This window comes from Notechis scutatus, chromosome 4, assembly GCF_049901735.1.
Source record: "Notechis scutatus isolate UNSWTSFEM ecotype Mainland chromosome 4, rNotScu1.2, whole genome shotgun sequence".
NCBI lineage: Eukaryota > Metazoa > Chordata > Lepidosauria > Squamata > Elapidae > Notechis > Notechis scutatus.
Window position 1 is genome coordinate 15,125,625 of NC_142012.1, and position 19,237 is coordinate 15,144,861.

General features: G+C 41.9%; 3 protein-coding genes across 3 annotated transcripts in view; 1 reads left to right on the forward strand and 2 right to left on the reverse strand.

Moving 5' to 3' along the window:
* Positions 1-15,628, forward strand: part of LOC113415290 (E3 ISG15--protein ligase HERC5-like) — a 52,950-nt gene extending 37,322 nt beyond the window's left edge. The window contains exons 18-24 of the mRNA XM_087962860.1: positions 4,424-4,567; positions 6,959-7,125; positions 7,603-7,669; positions 9,879-9,965; positions 11,493-11,672; positions 14,760-14,859; positions 15,194-15,628. Of these exons, the coding sequence (XP_087818986.1) occupies positions 4,424-4,567; positions 6,959-7,125; positions 7,603-7,669; positions 9,879-9,965; positions 11,493-11,672; positions 14,760-14,859; positions 15,194-15,408 (960 nt within the window). The 3' untranslated portion in view covers positions 15,409-15,628. The remainder of the gene's footprint in view (positions 1-4,423; positions 4,568-6,958; positions 7,126-7,602; positions 7,670-9,878; positions 9,966-11,492; positions 11,673-14,759; positions 14,860-15,193) is intronic.
* Positions 159-1,143, reverse strand: PIGY (phosphatidylinositol glycan anchor biosynthesis class Y). The gene has a single exon (XM_026672649.2). It carries the CDS (start codon positions 1,141-1,143, stop codon positions 928-930), a length of 216 nt encoding a protein of 71 aa, XP_026528434.1. The 3' UTR covers positions 159-927.
* PYURF (PIGY upstream open reading frame) lies at positions 159-3,117 on the reverse strand. Its single transcript, XM_026672648.2, has 2 exons — positions 2,872-3,117; positions 159-1,329 (listed from the first exon to the last, which is right to left on the reverse strand). The coding sequence occupies exons 1-2, from the start codon at positions 3,057-3,059 to the stop codon at positions 1,188-1,190; spliced, it is 330 nt and encodes a 109-aa protein (XP_026528433.2). The 5' UTR covers positions 3,060-3,117; the 3' UTR covers positions 159-1,187.
* Positions 15,629-19,237: the final 3,609 nt, after the last annotated feature.

Sequence of the window (19,237 nt, forward strand, 5' to 3'; positions counted from 1 at the left end):
AGTTTGACATCCATAATCTAGAGGCTCATTTTGGCATGCAACCAACTGCAGTGTTACATCATTTCGATGCTTTCCTTATAAAACCTGAATAAAAATAGTGTGTACTTTTAAAAAAGGTTCCACAGCATATATAAAAATACAACAGTAAGTATACAAAATACATAGGCGCTGCAGATGCTTTATTAGAAACCATTTCCTATTCAATTTTTTTTATTTTTCATTTAGTGTCAACTTTCATGACACAACACAATTGTATTTGTGGATCTGAGTTCAAAATCCTGGGTCTGTGCAGAACAATAGTGCAGCTTCATCAAAGAGAAATCAAGTCTAACATTACATTGTCAGTAAGCCAAGAACACTATTACATATAGTTTACCTGTGACCATCTTACACATTCCGAGCTGAAATGTATTTGAATGTACTAACATTCAAATACTAATTCATTCAGAGCTTTTCATCTATGGATTTGACAAAACACTATTTTGCACTCAGTCTATATAAATAATTGCCTGTAATCATCAGGTAATGAAACTGTCTTTTGGAATAATTCTGCAGAATTTTTTTTCCACCAAAGACTAGAAAAATGACATTTCCTACACAAGCAGACACATCCAGACTGCCTTGTTGCATGCCTAAGATCCTTCATTGAAAGAAGATTTGCCTTGTATCCCTTCATATTGCTTTCTTGATTTTCATATTTGATTTCTTGTTTGATATTCCTGTGTGCTTTGATGCTACTTCGGTATGTAGGCATGCCCTAATGAGCAAGGGACTTTTCAATTTGCTTGGATGTACTTGCATTTGAAGACAGTTAGCCTCCGTTTCATTTCAGGTGTACTATAAGGGTCAGAATATTAAGAAACCGGTTTTCAAAAAACTTCACACCATTCTTTATTTTAAGAGGCTTCTTAAAGAGTTAAGCACAATCTAGTTGTGGCGAAAAAGTTTAAGGCCCATCCAGGTCCAAAGGTGGAAAAATACATAAACTGGTATTGTAACTGGAAGCAGCAGGCTGTAGAAACATATGCTTGTTGTACTTGTGCAGCCCTGGGGGAAGTTTTCATCTACACTGGCTGAATAGAAGAGGCCAACTAAAGACAACAGTGGGACAAGTACAGTCATGGTAGGAAATGAGGGAAACATCTTACTCCACTTGTCTTCCAACTTCCTTCCAAGAGGATAATCTTCTAGGTTTGCTCAGATTCTGTTTCCTGCTTCTCCTTGCCAACCATTCTTGCTGCCTGAGGTATCATATTAGGAATGCCATCTATGATGGGGTATGCTATACCTAGTTCTTCATTAATTAACTCATTTGTGGATTCGTTATATCTAGAAAATACAGCAAATAATGACATGAGATTTGTTATTGTTCTTGATTTCAGAAATATACTATATAGATAAATAGTAAGCTAGCACAGGGTGAGGGGAGGGGGACACTCAACACTTGGGAGAAGAGAAACAATGCATACACTGCAACAGGAATCCTGAATGGGCAGGACTTAAAATTCACTGGCATAAATTCCCTAGTTGTGGGTCAATTAATGGATGGACAAAGTCATTCAGTGCGAAGCTGTAGAGCAGCCCAACATCTAGAATGCTATTCTTTTATTGGTGATTAGGAAGGGGAGAACCCACTCAATAAAAGAAAGAGAGAAAGAAAGAAAGAAAGAGAGAAAGAAAGAAAGAAAGAAAGAAAGAAAGAAAGAAATAGAAGGAAGGAAGGAAGGAAGGAAGGAAGGAAGGAAGGAAGGAAGGAAGGAAGGAAGGAAGGAAGGAAATCTATGTAAAGTTATCTTGATAAGGATTTCCAAGGAGGCATTTGTAAAAATACCATGACTCTTCTGTATCCACTATTAGAAATAGGAATTGTTGAACTGAATTAAATTAATGGTAAGTTATTTTGATAAGGATTTCTGAGGGGCCATTTGTAAAACTACAATGACTCTTCTGCATCCACCATTGGAAATAGGAATTGTTGAACTGAATTAAATTAATGGTAAGTTATTTTGATAAGGATTTCTGAGAGGCCGTTTGTAAAAATACCATGACTCTTCTGCATCCACTATTAGAAATAGAAATTGTTGAACTGAATTAAATTAATGGTAAGTTATTTTGATAAGGATTTCCGAGGGGCCATTTGTAAAAATACCATGACTCTTCTGCATCCACTATTAGAAATAGGAATTGTTGAATTGTTTTAAACTAATGATTGAATTGAATAATCTATAACACGCAAGATATTTCATCACTTGATAGCTCTTACATTAAGATCTATGAAGGAAATAAGATGCTTCTGACAGAGAAACGCTTACTCTTCTCCCCTTCCCCAAAGTCTCAGATATATGAGAGAAGAGATTTAGAGATAAGGTAGAGATAGATGGATGGATGGAGAGAGAGAGATTCATAAAGAGATTGATAGAGATAAAGAGGTAGGTAGGTATAGATAGAAATAGAGGAGATAGAATGATATATATAAATATTGAGAGAGGGAGGTAGATAAGTAGGTAGGTGAGTGGATGGATAGATTAAAAACTTTGGGGGAGGAGTAAGCATTTCTCAGTCAGAAACATCTTATTTCCTTCATAGATTATATATATTGAGTTTCTATGAAGCCATTTATCATATGTTATTAAGCATATAAATACATATGCTTCATAAAGCAATTCAATTCCAAACTACTGGAAAATGGAATAAAGGAAAGGCGGATAGGATGAGTTTCCTATCCTGGCGGGAAGCCACCCTGCCCGTTGGACTACATAACCCATTGCCAATAGAGAAGGCGTGCAGGCCATGGGGAGCGGGCGTAGCCGACAACCGGGACAAACGCGAACGGGCGGAGAGCAAAACAAGGGCAAAAGCTGCTAGCCCGACCTGAGCGGCTTTTTCGACAGGGGACACACGAGGATCTCCAGCAGCCCGGCGTCGAAGGGCGGCGCTTGCGGTCCTGGGCCGGTGGTTTCCCCCCCGTTCTCCGCCGCCGTGCAAACCGCCCGCCTGCCCCGCAGAAGTCCCTGGCGCGGGTGGCGAGTCAGAAGCCGTAGGGCAGGCAGAGCGAGCATGATTCGCCGCGGAGCGCGAAAGGTCGAACCAGGCAGGAAATGGGAGCCGCCTTTGCAGGAACTCCTTCCGGTGCAGCAGAGCGCTTGAAAATAGAACTCCGGTATACTTTTTAAGCACTCTGCCTTTGGTTCCGGGAGGACTTTGGACTACCGGTTTGCCTCTTTGTATACTGTAGATACCATTACATATACAGAGTTTTTATCTTCCAACTTCTCACCTTGATATGCTCATAATTAACAATACTTAAACATTCTCTCTTTATTATTTTTATCACTTTCTCCAAAAATATAGGTAAACCTCAATAACATTTTTTCATGCAATATACTTATTAACCCGTTAAGTCACTAATGTTTTAATATTATAAATATCACTCAGTGTTCCACCACATTTTCAATATCTCAAATTTTCTATAAACACCAATAAAACCAATTCTTAATAAGATTTAATCAATCCCCAGATTATATCTCTAAGTCCCCTGTATAGTCCTTGAAAACTGCCTCCCTAAAGCAGTAGGTGGGCATACTTGAACCTGAATACTGAGGAAGATGGACTTGGGTGGTTCGGGAGAAGAGGAACAAGATGGCTGGGAAACTAGCAGCTTAGTTTAGGTGGACAGCCAAAACTTTTATTGAAGCGCCTTCTAAGTCAAATTTTTTCCAACTTGGAAGATGTGTGCACTGCAGCCTTCAACTCCCAGAATTCCTTGGGCAGCATGGTGGCTGGGGAATTCTGGGTATTGAAGTTCACAAATCTTAAAAGTGTGTCAAGGTTTTATACTCTTGTTTTTTAAAGCATCCATGTTAAGAAAAATATTCACAGTATGCTGAATTGAGCCTGTGTGGCAACAGGAAAAAGATCCAGTCAGGAAACCTCAACTCCCAGAATTCCTAGGGCAACATGAGAGCTAGGGAATTCTGGATGTTGAAGGCCAGACATCTTCAAATTGCCTAGGTTAGAAAACATTGTTCTAAGTAAACGAATAAGATTTTACAGGGATCTCCTTTTTGTTATGTGGGGTTTTTTTTTGTAAGGCGAGGTATAAATTGAGTAAATCCTGATTCTGTTTGTTCTTCCTGAGAATTTCACTGATTTCTGATGTGTGTTTGTGACAATTTAATTTGGGCAATTTCCTCCCCTACTTTAAGGATAACTTGAGAGGCTTTGGTCTTGAAAGGCTAGCACATCTGAAACAGGTTTAGCTGTTTCAGGGATCTTCTGAATAACTTAAGGTTATAGCTTTAATTCAGAGGGGGGAAAAACTAGGAAAGATGTTCTGATTTCTGAGCAACCAGAAATATTTTTATATTTAGTTTATCAGTCTAAATTAATGTAAATATCTGGCTAATTTTATTTAATTCTTCAGGTGTATTTTCAAGGAGAACCTGGAGTCAAGTATGGGGGCCTGATCCAGGAGTTCTTCACAATCATCAGCAGACAACTGTGTAATCTAGAAGAACAAGTATTTAGGCGCTTTGACGATTCGGGTTATATTTGGTTCCTTCGTGAGGTATGTATAAACATGTACTGCATTTATTTATGCTTTCTGCTGTTAAGTATAAAAATAGAAATGACCTTGGAGGTAATTCATCTCTTTGACCATTGACTTTTCAATAGAGGTGAGAAAATAAGCATGGTTGTCCCCTAAAAGGGATGGGAGGTGATAGCTGACCTCTTTTTGGCATTGTCTGTTCAGAGATATTATTTGTAGTCCTAGAAATTTGTTGTCCATCTAGCTCAGGGGTGTCAAATTTGATTTCATTGAGGGTTGCATCAGGGTTGTGTTTGACCTCAGAGGCCGGGGTCATGGAACATGGCTGGGGGCGTGGCCATGACAGGTGTGACATGGGACTCGTGTCAGGGGCACCTGTGGTGGCCAAGTGCTAAGGCAGGGTTATAATGAAACCTTCATTCTCATTATAATCTTCCTCCCTCCCTCCTTTTTCTTCTTTTTCCTTCCCTCTCCATTCTCCTTTCTTCTTCCTTCCCCTCTTTCCTTCTTTTTACTTCCTTGCTCTCTTCTCTTCGTCTTTCCTTCTTTTTCTGTCTTTCCTATTTCCCTTTCTCATTTCCTGTCCCTTCTTGCACAGTCAAAGGCAAAAGGGGAAACATTTCTCCTTTTCTTTTGTTTTTAGTTTGTTTTAATAACCCTCTGCCAGCGAAAAAGGAGCCCAGAGGAGCCGTGCGCTGCCCATCCATGCCCTGTTTTCGGCCTGGACACCCTCCTGCAGTTGTCTGCCGGTGAAAATGGAGCCCAGGGGGGCTATGTGTGGCCACTGGAGCTCCATTTTCACTAGCGGAGGCATCGCAGACCAGTCCTTTGTTGTTTCCAGGCTGGCCCCATGGGCCAGATCTAAGCACCCCGCAGGCTAGATCCGGCCCATGCACTTTGAGTTTGACACCCCTGATCTAGGTTTTGTGGATAGCAGGTGTTAATATATTTCTCCTCTATTAATGGGGAAATGATTAGCATTAATAAATACAAGATTTGATCACCATCTGATGAAACTTAACTGTTTCTGGTTGTAACATGGATATTGTATCAAGCTGTATCTTTATTCTGGTGTGAAAAGATAATTCCTATTAAAAATATAAAGAAACAATATGGTAGAATGGACATGAACTATTAAGATATTGGTTTCCTTTACTACTTGTGCTTTCCTTTTTAGAATCAAGAGTCACGTGCTTTCCATTCTTCCCTACTTTGTTTAGCAACCGTTGAAAAAAGTGGCATGACCATTTTTCATACTTATGACCATTGCGGCATCCCCATGGTCACTTGAACAAAATTCAAACACTTGGCAACTGACTCATATTTATGACGGTTGCAGTGTCCAGGGGTCATGTGACCAAGTTTTGCCAAGCAAGGTGGCAAAATGGGGCAAAATTCACTGAACAAATATTTCACTTAGCAACAGAAAATTTTAGGCTCAATTGTGGTCATAAGTGGAGGACTACCCGTACAGGAAGAACTATAGCTTAATGGCAGATGACTTGCTCAGCATGCAACAGATCTCAGATTCAACCCCTGTTGAAATATAGACCAGCAGTGTCAAACTTAATTTCATTGACAGCCGCATCAGGGTTCTCTTTGACCTTGGAGGGAAGTGGGTGTGGCCAGTGTGGGCGCAGCCAGCTCAATGTCCTGCAGCCCGCATACGGTCCTCCTAAGCTCTGTTTTTGGCTGCGACAGCCTCCTGCAGCCCTCTTCCACTGAAAAGAGAGCCTGGGAGGGCCATGTGCCACCCCCCCTGCCCCCCGAGCTCCATTTTTGCTGGCAGAGATACCGCAGGCTGGTCCTTTGCTGTTTCCAAGACAGCCCCGTGGGCCAGATATCAGCACCCCACGGGCCTTGAGTTTGACACCCCTAATCATAGATGAAAGGGCTCACAATCCTTCACTGTTGGTTAAAGTTAGCAGGGCTGAGATAGAGAGAGCCATAATTAGAATACTTCATGAGATAGAATTACCCATTCAGCCGAGACCCATTTTTATCTTGCACTTATTTGAGGAGTCCGGATGCCTGTAAGGATCCACATTGCTGGAGAAAACAAAGAACAGCCAGAGAGAAAATTGGCAAACCAAGATGGTGCTGATGAAGTTGTAGAAAGGGGGTGTATGCATCGCTTGGCTTTTGCAGCTAAAGCCAAGTCATGGGAAATGAGTTTGAAATAGGAAGAAGTTTCAGAAATACAATATTTATTTTCTAAGTAGGGGGGTCTTCAAACTTGACAACTTTAAGACTTGTGGACTTCAACTCCCAGAATTCCTCCTCCAGTCATGTTAGCTCAGGAATTCTGGGAGTTGAAGTCCACAAGTTCAAGTCCACAAGTCCACAAGTTTGAAGACCCTTGCTTTACAGTGTATTTTTCAATACTTGTATATTGATTTTTCAAATTAGATATCAACACAGGAAGACATATATTTTTTAATTGGGAACCTGTTCGGAATAGCGCTCCAAAATCAGAAGATAATTGCTTTACCCTTCCCTCTTGCATTGTTCAAGAAATTGGCAAATATGGAGCCAACGCTGGAAGATTTAAAAGAAGTCTCTCCCACAGTTGGACGGTATGGCATGACATTATTTTTCATATGGAAATAATTGATATTGCAGATTAAGTACTCTTTTCTTTTTCTGTGATCTCTCAACATTGCTTGGATATACAGAAGCTGATACTGGAAGCTAAACCAAAGTCTGTCCTGGTTGATACTTAAATGAAAGACATCTGAGAATCCAGGTGTTGGCTAGACTGGGACATTTAAAAGAAGAGTGAAGAAAGCAATGCCTAACGAGTTCTTCAATGCTGCCAAGAAAATTGCAGGAATATAACCCCAGGAGTTGCTCTTGACATGAAATCTCCTTTATTTTCTCTATTTAGGAACTGGATGTCAGTCTTAGTTTAACTGAACGGAGACAAAACTAGGCGAAGACTTGAGAATATTATGGAGAATCACTTTCTGTTGAAACTGACATAATCATAAATAAGCAAATTATTTTAGTATTGGGAGAAGCAGTTTGTTTCACTTTGTTCTTTTCCCCTTTAGTAATCTTCAGTATATACTGGATCAACCCTGTGATGACATTTTCAAAAGCATGGAGCTGAGTTTTACGGTAGGACATCCTGGGTCGGTTAGATCAGCCTTTCTCTACACAGCCACTCTTGGAAGCCTCAGAGGAAAAGATACTGTTAGATAACACTGAATGCTCTGCAATAGTGGTGAATATCTGTAGCTCGGGTGTAGGATGAGAGTGGAGGTTGGTTTCCTAATGTTTCCTTACCAGGCTAAGTAACATCTTCAGTGGAATTTTGGGAATGTCAGTGTTGGTGTTCTTCTGCTTATAAGGGCCTCCCAATGACCCTCACCTGATATGACAAGACCTTCACCTGACATGACCCACACCTGACCCCTCAGAAGACCCATCACCAGGGATGGGATTCTACCGGTTCAGACTGGTTCGGGCGAACCCCTTGCTCCAAAGATCAGCTGGCAGAGAACCGGTTGGCTGCGACGAGCATGTGGGCCCACCCACCTGCCCCTGCTCTTTCCTGTGCTTTACTTCCTTTTGTTAGAGCACGGCTGATTTGCGCGGCAGAGTGGTTTACTGTGCCACAGCTGTTTTATTCACAAGGTAAGTATTAGAGCTTTTTTTAAATGCGGAGCACGTATGCAGAGTGTGTATGCACACACAAAGCGCACGATCACCGAACCAGTTGTTATATCGTTGGAATCCCACCCCTGCCCATCACTGGACCCTTACTTGATGTGACGTTCTCATCAAAAGACCTACTGACCACACAAAGCCCTCATAAGCAAAAGAACACCAATGCTGACATTCCGTAAAATCCACTGAATATGTTACCTAGCCTGGTAACAAAACATTCAGAAATCAACCCATAAGCTCAGCAAACGAACCTCCACTCTCACTGTATGCTGTGCAGTTTCTAGTTACCTTGAGAATGTCAGGTTGGGGAAAACTGCTACACTATAATGTAATTTCTCTGACTTCAGGTTCAAGTGTTGTTTGAGTTCAGCCAATTGTTATTTGACCAAACCACGGTTTAATGCAATAGAATAGAATTCTTTATTTTTTGGAAAAGTGTGATTGACAAAGAATTTGTCTTCATAAGCTCATGCATAAGCTCTCAGTGTACATAAATACATTCATCAAGACTCATAAGATATAACACTTAGTGATAGTCATAGGATACTAAATAAGCAATCAAATCATACCAGGAAACAAAATAATATAAATCGTAAAGATACAAGGAACAAGGTTATAGTCATAAGTAGGAGATAGGTAATAGGAAGGATGAGAAGAATAATAGTAATACAGTCTTAATAAATAGTTTGACAGTGTTGTGGGAATTAGTTGTTTAGCAGAGTGATGGCATGGGGGGTCATTTTGAGGGTAGAAATTGAAACTATGTCCAGGATGTGAGGGGTCTGTAGATATTTTCACAGCCCCCTTTTTGACTCGTGCAGTATACAGGTCCTCGATGGAAGGCAGGTGGGTAGCAATTGTTTTTTCTGCAGTTCCAATTATCCCTTGAAGTCTGTGTCTGTCTTGTTTGGTTGCAGAGCCAAACCAGACAGTTACAGAGGTGCAGATGACAGACTCAATAATTCCTCTGTAGAAGTGGATCAGCAGCTCCTTGGGCAAATAGAGCTTTCTTAGTTGGCGCAGAAAGAACATTCTTTGTTGTGTTTTTTTGATGATGTTTTTGATGGACACCATTTTAAGTCTTGAGATATGATAGAACCTAGAAACTTGAAGGCCTCTACTGTTGATACTATGTTGTCTAGTATTGTAAGAGGTGGTAGTATAGGAGGATTTCTCCTAAAATCTACCACCATTTCTACCATTTCTGATGATACCCATGGTGGAATTTGTAATAAATTATGACTGTCAAAATATGATATACTTGCATTTATATACTGGTCTCACAATGTCTGATACAAGTACATCATTCATGGCCCATGTTTGATAATATGCATATACCATTGTTTCCAAAACCACACAGCCATGGTAATCAATTGCAGTTAGAAGCTAGCTTGCTGCCTTAAGAATGATGATCATTCGAGTGAATCCATTTTAGCTTGGAAGTTCCAGAACTGGCATCCAAATACAACATGAGATCCTTTCTTTTGTTATCACCTGCCTTTTCCAAAGTGTCTGACAATGATATGAAATACCAGCCCTACTAATATGAGGAGAAATGTTCATTTCTATATGTCATCCATTGGCACATAATGCCTAACATTCTGAAAATGAAGCAGAATCATCCATACTAATCTTTTATACTTTGGTTCCTATGCAGATAACAGAAAAGTATAAAGGATCCATAATTGAGGTTGACTTGAAAGAAAATGGTGTCAACATACCTGTTACTTTAAACAACAGGCAAGTTTTCCCAGGAATGGGTTTGTTTGTTGACTTTTAATTACAATTACCTTTGGATAGAAGTATATATGGCGGGGGGGACGGACTTGACAGTTTCTAATCCAGAATTTGCAACAGCATCCTGATGCAGAGGGAGTAAGAATAGTTGGGTAACAGAAATTGATCTCCTTTTCTACTATATGTTACTTTCCGTGCCTCATTTTTGCCCTCCATCACCTCCAGCAGCACTCTGCTGGCCAAAATGGGCTGTCAGAGTGGGAGGTCCCCTCGTGGCCCATTTTCACCCTCCCCGGCCTCCAGCAGCACTTTGTCAGCCAAAAATGGGGGCCTCTCTGGATTGCTTTTTGGCTGGCAGAGTGCTGCAGGAGACCAAAAACAGGCCACGTACAGGCCTCACGCATCCCATTTTGGCCAACAGAAGCACCGCAGGCCGGTCCTTTAATATTTCCAGGCTGACCCTGCGGGCCTTGAGTTTGACACCCCTGCTGTAAGGTATTCAGTGGTGTTAACAATTTTATAGGTCGAAGTAGTAGGTTTCTAAACCGGTAAATTCAATATCAAAAGAAAATCGAACCTGAGGATTTTTAATTCCCAAATCAGTCTTTTAGACTACTACTGATGTATTGGTAGTCTTCAACTTTTGGCTGTAATGGAGCTTTCCCCTTAGAGCAGGGGTGGGCAAACTACGGGCCGCGGGCCACATCCGGCCCGTTGGTCTTTTAATCGGCCCGCCGAAGATTGGTACAGAATTAAGGTTTGATGTGAATGATTGAATGATTGCATTCATTTGATTTTGACTTGTAATGACAGGCATTTCGACACCAGGTAGCGCATTAGGCGCAGTGACTTGATTTTGAGGAGATTTTGCAGTTTTTATATGTATCGTATCTTGTGCTGACCCGGCCCGTCTGTCAAATTTTAAAAGTCAATGAGGCCCCCGAGCCAAAAAGTTTGCCCACCCCTGCCTTAGAGTCACAAGTGATGGTACACCTTGCTTAGCAGTCTCCATGCTTGCTCTCCCAAATGCGGTTGTTAAGTAGAGCATGAAGTGCCTCAAGGGTAGGGGAGGCCTAGTGCAGATCCACCTGCCCTGGGCCTCCCAAGGCTTCCCGTATCCTGAGGCACCACATGCTTCACTTTCTATCCCTCCCTGCAGATTTTGGGCTTGCTTCCCACCCCATCAGGATCCACATTCTCCTCCCTACCCTGCCATGATGTCACTTTCTATAGATCTCCTGGAAGCTCCAGAGATCACGTTGGAGGACAGCAGGTTGCTCCACAACTTAGCATCCAGAGGCTGCATGGCTCTCTCCCAGAAACAAGGACCATTTTTTGAGCAGCTGGAATGAATTTTGGCTGATCCAGAATTGTGCCCGCTTCTAGGACAGAGTGACACAGCTTAAGGATGCTGGGAGTTGGAGCAGCCTGCACTGTTCTCTCTCCCTCAACAAGCCCATAACCCCTGTTTTATGAGCCGAGTTTTGCTTTTATCAACTCTACCAAATAACCAAATCCCCATATTTACAGAAAGGAATACGTTGATGCTTATGTGAATTACATGTTTAATGATTCCGTGAAGAAGCAGTTTGAGGACTTCACACGTGGATTTCAAAGAGGTTGCCCAAGTACAACGTGGAAAATGTTTCTTCCTGTTGAGCTCCGCAGTATCCTGTTTGGACATACCACATACGACTGGGACCAGTTAGAAAAGGTAGAACATGTTCTCCTCCGCTTCAGTCCTTTTATTACTGATCTTTATTCCAGTTCCATTGTGGAACTCTTATTATTTTTCTTTGAATTTGCGGGAACTTGATCGATCCTTAAACATGTATTGGGATAGAAAATGTGAGCGCGAGCAACTAACTATTCAAAGAGGTGCATTGTCAAAATAAATCCCGTATTTTTCCATCTATAAGATGCCCCCATGTATAGGACTTCTCCCCCTCCCCCAACTTACTAAAATTCAGAAATCAATCTTTTAAACATTAAATAGAAGACATTTTTTGTGCAGAGGAAGACATTCGCTTACCGGTACTGGTTTTTTTTTCCCCCTTGTTTTCTGACATTTTTATGGGCTCAGAAAGCTCTGACATTACCGCTCCCTGTTGCATCTGGCCGCTGGCTACACGCTCTCCGCAATGTCCGCTGATGTCAGTCACAGAAGGCTCATGATTGGAGGAAACCTGTTAGCTTGTTTGTGCAATCAGAAGTTTCGCTCTTGAGGCTAGTTTGCAGAGATAAGGTATCAGCAGTTTCGCAACCGCAGTTCTCTTCTTGGGCCCCTCGTGTATAAGACACCCAGTGTTGGGATTCAGCCAGTTCGCACCACTTCGGGAGAACCGGTTGTTAACTTTCTGAGCAGTTTGGTGAACTGCTTGTTGGAAGAATTCATTAGGGCAGAGAACCGGTTGTTAAATTATTTGAATCCCACCACTGAAGACACCCCTCCAGTTTTAGGTAAATATTTTTAAGAAACAGTATCGTCTCATACATGGAAAAATACGGTATATCAACAAAGCAATGAAACATCCATTTGCGTTCAAAAGTCCCATTGGAAAACAATAGGGATTTCTTCTAAGGATTGCACAGATTAAGGATGGAGGTTGAAACAGTTGCAGTCCCTTAGGCTGCATGCAGCATCCTTAAGATCCACATTTATATTTCTCAATGTGTGCAACAGTTTAACTGGTCCTCTGGTATGCCTCACACATTCAGCAGTTCCCAACTTTTGCAGCTCAGTGGACCAGCACTGGCTGAGGAGGAGGGAAGAATGGTTTCACGTTGAGCAAATGTAGCTTCCAGCACCAGAACCAGACCACAGTCTGGAGGTGTCTTAAATGAAGTAGAGAATCTGCTTGGACCACAGGTAGCCCTCAACTTACAGCAGTTCATTTAATGACCGTTCATAATTCCAACGGCACTGACCTACGGCCATTGTGTGAGGGTTCCAAGTAATGTTGGAAGAAATATCCTTCTGGGTTCAGTTCCAAGTGGGGGGAAAAGGACACTGGAAACACGGAGGCTATTTGGAAAGATGGTTTCATGGTGGACAGGACCACATGAAGAAAAAAGAGAAGGGATGCTGAGAGTCCCTGGGTTTTATACCCTCTCTGGCAATGCTACCAGTTCGCAGCAGTTCGGCCGAACCGGTAGTAAAAAAAAAAAGCCTCCGACGATCAGCTGAGAGGAGGAAAAAAAAGCATCAGCTGAGAGGAGGAAGGAAGAGGAAAGTGCAGGACCGGCCCTCCCACCCGCCCTTGCGCTTTTCTCTTCTTTATTTTCTCAGCTGATTGGTGCTGCAGGCCTCAGCTGGTGTGGGGAAAGTTGCGCGCGCACCTTAGGGGCATGTGTGTTAGGTACGCGCGCATGATAACCAAACCAGTAGTGGAACAGGTAGGACCCCACCGCTGCTCTCTGGCTTGGAACTTTCTGGGGCCCAGGAAGAGTATCCTGATTGGTTGCTGTCAGAAGTCAGAAGCTAGCTTTGTAGTTTGTCTGTGTGCTAAGTTTGGCTGAAACGTGGTGGGTGGTGCAATGCAGGGCAATTGAATGGCTTTGCCTGAAGGAGGTAGATCTTTGTTATGTCGAATAGACCGGCCCAGGCCTTAATGGCCCATTAACGAAGGGGGGGGAGGGGGGGCTGAGTATCTGCTCCTCTGAGTTTCTACTTCTCTTTTAAGGGAAATATTCTGCCTTTTTAGTGCATCCCAAAATATTTAACTTCTCTGGGAGAGGGGTGGGCTTTAACTTCCAACAGGAACAGACCCGACGCAATCAAAACTCTGAGGCCTGGAGTTTCCTGAAAGTAAGAATTTATTAGGAATGCCATATTGGCACGGCTGGTGAAAACCCAACCCGAGGTTTTCCCCACCCAAACTAAAACCCAAAGTCCTTGCCCCCAGGTCATACGTCCATCACATGATCCAATCAGGTCCCGGTGCCAATTCAGTGGGATTCGGTCCAGGCCTTCCCAGCACCTGTGAGAACAACCTTGGTTCCCAGGGGAAAGAATTTTATTATGGCTCCCCCACCCCAGCTATCTCGGTCTCCCTCTTCCCATTCCCACAGCTTCAGCTGGTCTGGCGGTGGCAGCCCTGAAGATGCTCCAAGATGGCTTCAGGGCTGACACCTTGTTCACACTTATGACCACTGCCCCATTCCCACAGTCATGTGACTTACATTCGGATGCTTGGCAACTGGTTCCTATTTATGACGGTTCCAGCCTTTCTGACAAGCAAAGTCAATGGGAAATCCAGATTCACTTAACAGCGGTGTTACTATTTTAACAACAGCACTGATTCACTGAGCTAATGTCGTAATATGGGGCAAAACTCACTTAACAAATTTCTCACTTAGCAACATAAATTCTGGCCTCAATTGTGGTAGTAAGTCAAGGAGTACATGTATAGATACCGTGAGCTGATCCATACCAAAAGCACTGCAAAATATATAACCGTGCTGAATTTCTTATGTCTAATAACACTGAAAACAAAGGCAGAATGTATCATTTGAGCCATGAATATTAATCAACAAATGTCCCTAAGGCCAAAATTGGGAGTTGCATCCCAGTCCAATGTCTGTCAGTTCCCAGGTTCAGAAATGCTTGCAGTTACAGTAGATTTCAATCTCTACAGTTTTAAAGACATGGAGGGAGAAGGGCAACAGTTGTTTGAAAGTACGTTTCTGGCAGCCCTTGAAAAAAACTAAAAAAAGGAATCCTTAGCCCTTTAAATGCAGAGTGGCCTTAGATGCTATCCAGAACTATTAACAGGGGGGTTCATGATTATTCTCTTTACAGATTGTCAGATATCGTGGTTTTGAAAAATCAGACGAAACAATCAAGAATTTTTGGACAGTCTTTCATGAACTTCCTGAGGAAAACAAGAGGGATTTTCTTGGTAATCACTGTTTCTTTAAAAAAAAAAAAAACACTAAACAAAACAATATCATTATTCTAAGAAAAAAAGAAGAAGCCAAATAAGCTATTCCCGTCTAATGATCATTGATTTAGAAACTTTGACAAGAAGCTTAACATGCAATCATAGGGAATATAATCAGAGGGATAAATGTGTATATTACATCAATTCGTCAAAAGGTACAGATGGAGAAAGTGGGAAAGTGAACACGGTTCCCATTGCTATTGGGAAAAATATTAGAACTAAGTAATGAAGACTAGGTCCCTAAGGGATGTTCTTACTACAATGCATGGTTTGATTTCTGTTCTCTCTTCAGCTTTTCTCACAGGAACTGTTCGCATTCCAGGAGAAGGGATGGACAATTACATAATAACTATTGTTGACCCAGATGAAGAAAATCCAGACCAGGCGTTCCCCAAAATTTACACTTGCACTAAAAGTTTGCATCTCCCGAGATACACAGATAAACACATTCTTAAAGAAAGGTTATTGTTTGCCATAGAGAATTTTAGGGACAATGGCCTGGCCTGAAAGCCAGATGAGGTCTTCATTCTGCTATGATACTTGGACATTTGGTTCTTATGCCCAGGAGGGCTAGAATATTTAAATTCAGTATCCCGTATCACCGTGCAATTTTCCTGAGTGATCTTGAACAAGTGCGTCGGCATGATGGTAAAAGAGCAATGAGCCTTTGTGCAGACCAGTGATTCTGGAAGAAAGAAAGAATAAATAAATAGTTCTGTAACCCCAATATGTGTTCTAATTGATTTGGAGAAGGGCGATAGGTTGATTAAAAAAACAACGAAATATCATTACATTACAGTTCCTATTCTGTGTAGTAGAATTGCTAACTGTGGTGACCTAGGGTGGGGATACAAAACAAACACAGTCACAAAAACCTGGTGAAGCCCCTTTTATTCATTCACTTTGCTTCCAAGCTCCAAATATCCTTGACGGAAGACAAAAAACTCCCACAGAAGCAGTTACAAGAAGGAGGGAAAAAACAACACAAACCAGGTGTCAGTCTGTGCTCCATTCAAAATCCAAGAAAGAAATACTCCATAGATTAGAGGAAAGAAATCTTTTACTGAAATTTGAAGTGGTAGCTTCAGGTAAAATTCTGAATCTAAGAAATTAGGCGCGCAGATCACATATACAAAGGGATGGAATTGTTCCCACCCCCCAAAGTTCAAAAGATTCTTCCAATCAAAAGTTCTGGATATGGAAGAATGAGAAAATACCATCACAGGAAGAAATTATTAAGAAAATATTGGAATGTGCTGAGATGAGTAGATTGACATTTGAAATTAGAGAGCAAGAGGATAAACAATTTTATGAAATTTGGGATCTTTTTTATCAGTGGCTAGATGACAAAATACGATAATAGAATATTTAGAAAGTTAGATAGCAAGGAATACCTTTCTTTTTTCTTTTGCCTACGTTATTTGACATATCTATAAAGTGTTTTTAGGATAGATTTGGTATGATTATATGATTTGTTATAGAATAAACTGTTTAAAGTATTGTTATCTCATAAAGCATGAATGATTAAAAGTATAGTCAAATGATTTATTAATAGCGATATTAGGATATATAAGTTTGGATTGACAATATGAGTTGTTATATAACATAACTGTAATTGAGACTACGAAATGAATGCACAAAACTGATGAACCAACCGACACACTGTACGTACATAAGAGAGTTGATGTTTTAATGTTTTGTTTGTCTTGTTTGTTTGTAGAAAATCAATAAAATTGTTTTCAAAAAAAAAAGTTCTGGATATGGTCATGTGGGCATCTTCAGGTGGTGATGAGGGCTCTGTCCGTTGACCTTGACATATTTTGATAAAGATTTGCAGTTGCGCAGAGAAAAGAAAGCTAAGCAAGGAATAGAAACTTAAGAGCAGGAATTTATACTCCCCCCCCCTCCTCATTTTTACAGGACAAGAATGTAACACCTCCAGCTCTCTTCCCAGACATTACCCCCCCCCCGTTACTTATGGCAGCCAAAAGATGCAAACCAGTAGAAAAGATCTTGAAGGCTGACACCAGGCAAGATAAGGGCTGGAAGACATCCACAGATAACAAAACTACTGGGAAGGACGCCAAACTCAGAGAGGAACCATAAACTAAAGATATTTCCATGCTTTGTTTCCAGTGTTTGCCTGTACGCATGTCCGTCCTCTTATTCAGTTGTCACACGTGCAGCCCATGAAGAAGATCAAAGCCCTCTCCTCCCGAGTAGACCACGTCTTTCCCTTATCCTCTCCTCCCTACATGCCCTAGGATGGGCCTGGGTCCTCTGACTGCCCAGGCGGTCTCTGCCCTTCCCCAGCCTCCTCCACAACCTCCGGAGCCACACTTCCACTCCTGGTTGTTCTTCCTCTGAGTCAGTCTCCACCAGGGGCATGACACTAACTAAACAGCAGGGCGTCATTGTCTTCAAGATGTCAGACCATCCACACACTGTGAAAACAGACTGTATATATCTGCAGTAAAGTACCATGTCCATTTGTCCAAAATAGTATAGGGCAGGGGTGTCAAACTCAAGGCCTGTGGGCCAGATCTGGTTTGTGGGGCCACCCTGGAAACAGCAAAGGCCCGGCCCACGGTACCTCTGCCAGCACAAAGGGACCTCGGAAGGGCTGCATGCGGCCCTCCCAAGCTCCGTTTTTGGCCTCAACAGCCTCCTGCAGCCCTCTGCCAGCGAAAAGGGGCCCTCCCTGAGCTCTGTTTTCGCTGGTGGAGGGCTAGCAATCCAAACCAAAAGTAAAACAAGACAAAAGGAGGGATGTTTCCCCTTTTGCATTTGAGCATCCAAGAAGGGACAGGAAAGGAGAAAAGGGAAAAGGAAAGGACAAAGAAAAAGGAGGAAAGATGGGAAGACAGCAAGGAAGGAAAAATAAGGAAAGGGGAAGGAAGAAGAAAGAAGGAAAGAAAAGGAAGATTTTGGAGGAAGGGTCTGAGGGAAGTCCTGCCTTAGTACTTGGCTACCACAGGTGTCTCCCCCGACATGAGTGAAGTCAAGCTGGCCACAACCCTGATGCGGCCCTCAATGAAATAGTGTTTGCCACCCCTGGTATACGGTCTGCTTGAGAAGAGAGTTGGACTAAAAAGGGCCCTTCCATCTCTTCTATATCAGGGGTGTCAAACACACGTCATCACACTGCTGTCACATGATGAATCTTCGTGACTTTTCCCCCCTTCACTAAACTGGGGGTAGGCCTGGCCAGCGCGTGATGCATCCAGCCTGCAAGCCATGAGTTTGATAGCCCTGTTCTATATACTGCATTTCTAATGTTCTTGTATGAGAGTTCTATCAAAATCAAGCACTTCCGGCATTTGTGCCATTTCTCACCCAAGCAATCATGACCTGCTCCACCATTATGGTTTTGTTGTGCTCCTTTTCATTTCTAAACAAGAAACATTTGCTTCATTTGCTCAATGGGTTTGCCCTTTTAAAAAAAGAACAACAAATGTTAGAGTTACGTTGCTTTGTGTTAAGCCACAGCTGAGATCTGATGCTGCAGCAAGCAGGAATTCAGTTCCTGCTCGCCACAATTTAATATTTCCTTTGCCCGAGGTAGTAGATAATCGAACTGAAAACAAACTGCAAGCCAATGAATGAAAGGTATTGATGCTGGGGAGAAGAAAGGCTTGGCAGAAAGTTACATTCAGTTGTATTTTGTGTTGCTGATAAATGCAACCATCAGCTTTTCCATAATTCCCAGGAAGTTGGCCAAAATCCATACAGAAGTAGACCCAGTTTATTAAAAATCAATGCGCTTCTGCAGTCTGGTGAACTTTTTAAAAGATGAAAGAACATTTGTTTTAATATGTGCGTGTCTGTTTCTCCTCCTCCAGGATCAGCAAGAACATTTTAAAAAGTCAAAACCTACATTGAAGTAATATTTTTATCTCTGCTAATTCAAGTTATCCAATTTCTACTTCTGTAGGTCTAAGTATAGAACTGAATCATCTGGAATATGCTTTAGGTCAACTAGATATACAAAATATAACACTGGTGAGGAAAATCACCAGTGTTTTTTTGCCCTGCTCCTTAACTACCAATTGATAGACAATATCTTTGTATTGTTGAATCAAAGCAAAGATCTATGAAGTCATTAGATGAGCAGCAGCTACTAAAGTGATCTCTTTGTGACCTAACTGACTTCACCCTTTTCCACTTGATGGGATCAGAGTGAACTACAGACCCCTCTGAGGGTGGTAGCTGGCCTGAATGTAGGAGACCATTTGGCTTTGAAGACCCATGTCACCTGGAGAGTTGCCAATATGTGGTAATACAGTAATGCATCCTTCGTGTTCAGGTATGCGATGAACAGATTTTTAAATAGAAG

What these genes read in the sequence shown, in the direction of transcription:
- PIGY (XM_026672649.2), bottom strand. Translation starts at nt 1,143, where the DNA reads ATGTTTCCCTCATTTCCTACCATGACTGTACTTGTCCCACTGTTGTCT.
- PYURF (XM_026672648.2), bottom strand. Translation starts at nt 3,059, where the DNA reads ATGCTCGCTCTGCCTGCCCTACGGCTTCTGACTCGCCACCCGCGCCAG. An exon ending in CTGTCGAAAAAGCCGCTCAG is followed by an intron (nt 1,330 to 2,871) that starts GTCGGGCTAGCA and finishes TGTATTTTCTAG; the next exon opens with ATATAACGAATCCACAAATG.